At 65.4% G+C, this 3,844-nt stretch overlaps 2 protein-coding genes across 3 annotated transcripts in view; one reads left to right on the top strand and one right to left on the bottom strand.

Annotated features, from left to right (window-relative positions):
* Positions 1-634: 634 nt before the first annotated feature.
* DDX25 (DEAD-box helicase 25) lies at positions 635-3,790 on the bottom strand. Of its 2 annotated transcripts, XM_026071730.1 has the most exons (8): positions 3,703-3,790; positions 3,502-3,604; positions 2,667-2,781; positions 2,277-2,454; positions 1,574-1,811; positions 1,162-1,324; positions 884-1,072; positions 635-804 (listed from the first exon to the last, which is right to left on the bottom strand). In XM_026071730.1, exons 1-8 carry the CDS (start codon positions 3,762-3,764, stop codon positions 743-745), a joined length of 1,110 nt encoding a protein of 369 aa, XP_025927515.1. In that variant the 5' UTR covers positions 3,765-3,790; the 3' UTR covers positions 635-742. The 2 variants fall into 2 exon arrangements, with proteins under 2 accessions (XP_025927515.1, XP_025927513.1); XM_026071728.1 differs by lacking the exons at positions 3,502-3,604; positions 3,703-3,790 and having other exon boundaries at positions 1,162-1,811; positions 2,667-2,965.
* Positions 2,946-3,844, top strand: part of PUS3 (pseudouridylate synthase 3) — a 9,278-nt gene continuing 8,379 nt past the window's right edge. The window contains exon 1 of the mRNA XM_026071726.1: positions 2,946-2,966. The gene's annotated coding sequence lies outside the window, so the exon portion shown is untranslated. The remainder of the gene's footprint in view (positions 2,967-3,844) is intronic.

A 3,844-nucleotide genomic window follows, 5' to 3' on the forward strand; every position in this document is an offset into this window, starting at 1 on the left:
CCCGACCCTGCTGTGCCTCAGTTTCCCTGCTCGCATGTGGTGGTGGCCTGGGGTGCACCGAGTTGGGCAGGTCTCAGCACCCCCCCACCCCACCAGGGAAGTGTTTTTGGGGGGGGTGGGGTGGTGGCTGCACCCGTGGGACATCCCTCCCTCCCCGCCGCCCCCCTGGATTCGCGGGCCCCCCCGCAGCTCACCCCCTGCCAGCGCCGGGAGCAGCCAGAGGATCCAGGGGCCCCTCCAGCACAGCGGCGGCGGCAGCGCCCGGCCCCGCTCCATGCCTCCATTCCCCCCCGCCGGAAGCCAGAGCCGGAGCCGGGCTCCTCGCCACCGCCACCACCCCCGGAGCGGCTCCGGTTACCCCGGCCCCGATTCCCATTCCATTATTCATGGCGCCGCCGAAACCTGAGGCCGCTCGGCTCCCCGCAATCTGGCCGCCGCCCCCGGCTGAGGCCCGGCGCACTCGTCGCACGAGGCACCGCCGCCGCCGCCGTTTCATCCACCGCCCTCGGGCTCAGCCCCGCTCCGGCCGCAAAGCAACGGAGATGGGCGGAAAACAGCCCGGAAGCCATGTCCGAAAACATGGAAAACCACCAAGAGTTTCTAGGTTGTTTTTTTTTAATTATTTATTTTTCCCCTTTCTCTTCGAAAACAGCACAACGATAAAAACCGGGAATTTTCGGGAAGGCAACGGGAAAACCTTAAATCACCTTAAACCTCCTTTCTTCTCGACCCACCCGGCCCTTCAGGCGTCGAGCTTCTCCAGCTCGTCCATGTCGTCGGGATCCAACCTCTTGATCTCGGTCTCTGCGGAAAGGGGCGTTTTTCCGCGCGGCCCTTCCGCCGCCCCGCTCCCGCTGCCGCGCCGGCGCCTCCGGCTACTCACGGAAGTGCTCCTCGAGCATGCGCACGAGGTGCAGGTCGCGGCTCTCCACCATGCTGAAGGCGATGCCCTTCTTGCCGAAGCGGCCCGTCCGCCCGATGCGGTGCAGGTAGGTCTCGAAGTCGGGCTGCTGCTTGGCGTCGGCGGGGAGGTTGAAGTTCACCACGATGGTGACCTGCTTCACGTCGATCCCTGGAGAGAAAGGGGGGGGAAAAAAAAAAGGGAAGAGGGAGAAGAGCATCCGGCAGCTCGGAAAAGGGACGGCGGAGGCGAGGGCGCACCTCTGGCGCACACGTTGGTGGTGATGAGGACCTTCTCCTTCCCGTCGCGGAAGCGCTGGATCACGTCGGCCCGCTGCTCCACCGTCAGCTCGGCCGTCAGCATGGCCACCCGGTGCCCGTCCTCCGTCATCTCCAGCGACAGCCACTCCGCCATCTTCCGCGTCTGCGCGGCCGGGAGACGGAGCCGAGCGTCCCGGCGGAGCCCCGACGCGCCGGCTCGATCCCCCCCCCGCCAGGCGCCGCGAAGCTCGTTACGGAGCAGCGTTTGGGACCTCGATACGCTCAGCAAACCCCAAAACGCGGCGGCTCTCCAGCAAATTCGCGTTATCCCCTCCGGAAAGGCGGCGGAGGAGGGAAGCGGAAGGGAAAGGAGACGGTGGAGGGGGGGAAGGTYGGGAAGCGGCCGCCCTACCTGGCAGAAGATGATGGCCTGGCCGACGGTGATGCTGCCGTAGACGTTGCACAGGGCGCCGTACTTGCGCGCGCGGCTCTCGCACACGAAGTAGAACTGCCTGACGGCGCCCAGCGTGAGCTCGTCGCGCCGCAGCTTTATCACGACGGGGTTGCCGACGAGCTGCGCGGCGAACTGCCACACCGCCTGCCGGAAGGTGGCGGAGAAGAGCAGCAGCTGGCAGCCCTCGGGCAAGAACCTGGGAGCGGGCGGAAAGGGGGGGCTCGTGAGCCGCCCCCTCCGTCCGGAGGCGTCGGCGACACGCAAGAGCGGCTTCGATGGGGTTTTTCGGGGGGGGGGGGGCGAATCCCGCTTTCGGAGCGTTGTTCGGAGAGATCAGCCGCGAGAGAGGGGTGGAAAACCCGCAGGGCGTCGCTGCCCCGCCCGCATCCCGAAGGAAAAGCTGTTTTCCGCTGTTTTCTTTGCGCTACGCTCCTCGCCCGAGCGACGGAATAGCTCGGAGTGAATTTAAGCGAGATAAAAACATTCCTACGCGTTTAGCTGCCGTAGCGCTAAAGAAAAGCGGATCCCCGGACTAAGCGGAGTTTGAGCATCTCCGCTCGAATTCCAGTTCGGATCGCTTCGTTTTAAACCACGGGATTTAATCTTTGAACCGACTACGGGGTCGAAACCGGGCCGGATTAGCTCCGAGCCGTGGCGGCACCTCCGGATGCGGATGCTCTGGCTGGAGAAGCCCTGCTTGTCGATCATCACGTCGGCCTCATCCAGCACGAACACGCTGATCTTCTTCAGGTCGAGCACCCGGCGCTTGAAGCACCAGTCCAGCACCGTCCCGGGGGTCCCGATGACGATCTGCTCCTGCAGCACGGTGCCCGGAGCGACTGCGGGAGAGAGTGGAGCGGAGAGGGCGGAAAAGCGCGTCGGGCCGCTTCCGAACGAGCCGTTTCTCCCCCCCCCCCCGCCCTGGCATGTTTCCGGCCGCCAGAACGCGTTTCGTGCCCGTTTCCGGCCGCCCGGCGGCGCCTTCGGTTTGAGCCGCTCGGCGTTCATCCCGTTTGCGGGAACGCGGCGGCTCCGCCGGGGCCGGACTCACCCCGGTTTCCTTGGACCGCGTAGATCACTCGGATGTTGGGGCAGAACTGCCCCATCTTCTCGACCACGCGCCCGATCTGCATGGCCAGCTCGAAGGTCGGAGCCAGGCAGAGGCACTTTGGGAGGAGAAGGGAGCCGTGAGCCTTCGGAAGCGGGAGGACACCGCCGCCAAGGCCGGAACCACAGGGCGAACAACACCATTTCGGAGAAGGGGGAATGGGAAAACGCTGGAGTTGCCTGCCGCTAAGCTCCTCCGGGAGCGCACGGGGATGGGCAACAGCTGGATTTGGAGCTTGGGAAGGTGGGAATGTAGCCCAGCCGGAGGGATTTAGGCGGGAGAGAGCGGCCGTYGCCGTTTTTTTGCCGGGGAAACGTGGCTCTGGAGGCGTGGTGCCCTTCGTTTCCGCGTCCGGCTTTCCGGCGCCGGTTTAAATTACCTGGCGCATTTGCGATTAGAGAGACCTCGAGACGCGATAAGCGGCTCGGATAACCGATACCGAAATCTAGGGAGGAGACTCGGGTCGGCAGGAGCGTCGGAGCAACCGGAAACTGGCGGTGTAAAACGAGCTCGGGAAAAGCGCYGCTCGAGTCCCTGCGGCCGCTTGTCGAAGCTCCCCCCCGGCAAAAAAACGTAAATCCGGGATAGCTAAAGCCCGGCTTAACGCGAAAAACTCGTCTTTCGGCCGGAGGCTTGGCCGGGCGCCGCGATTTTTAGCGCCGGGACGTCACGCGGGGTGGGGGGTTTATCCTCCCCCCCCGCGCCGGTCGCTACGGAGGGTATAAAACTGAAGCAGGAAACGGGATAATCGGAGCGGGAGAGGGAGGCGGCGCGGCACCTGCGGGTGTCTCTYGGCGGTGGTCACCCTGCTCAGCATGGCGAGGACGAAAGCCGCCGTTTTGCCCGTGCCCGACTGGCTCTGGGCGATCAGGTTTTGGGGGCTGCGAAGGAAGGAAGCAAGCGGCGGCTTGTGGGGGGGGGGTCCGGCTTGGGGGCCCCCCCAAAAGCCGCGTGTCCCCCCCCCCCTCGGCGTACTCACGGGTGCGCCAGCATCATGGGCAGCGCCGTCTCCTGGATTTTGGAAGGCCTGTTGAAGCCCATGCTGTAGACGCCGCGCAGGAGCTCTGTTTTCCTGGGAAAGCGGAGGCGGAGGGGGGGGTGAGTGGGTGCCGTGGGGCCCG

This window comes from Apteryx rowi, unplaced genomic scaffold, assembly GCF_003343035.1.
Source record: "Apteryx rowi isolate R43461 unplaced genomic scaffold, aptRow1 scaffold_33, whole genome shotgun sequence".
NCBI lineage: Eukaryota > Metazoa > Chordata > Aves > Apterygiformes > Apterygidae > Apteryx > Apteryx rowi.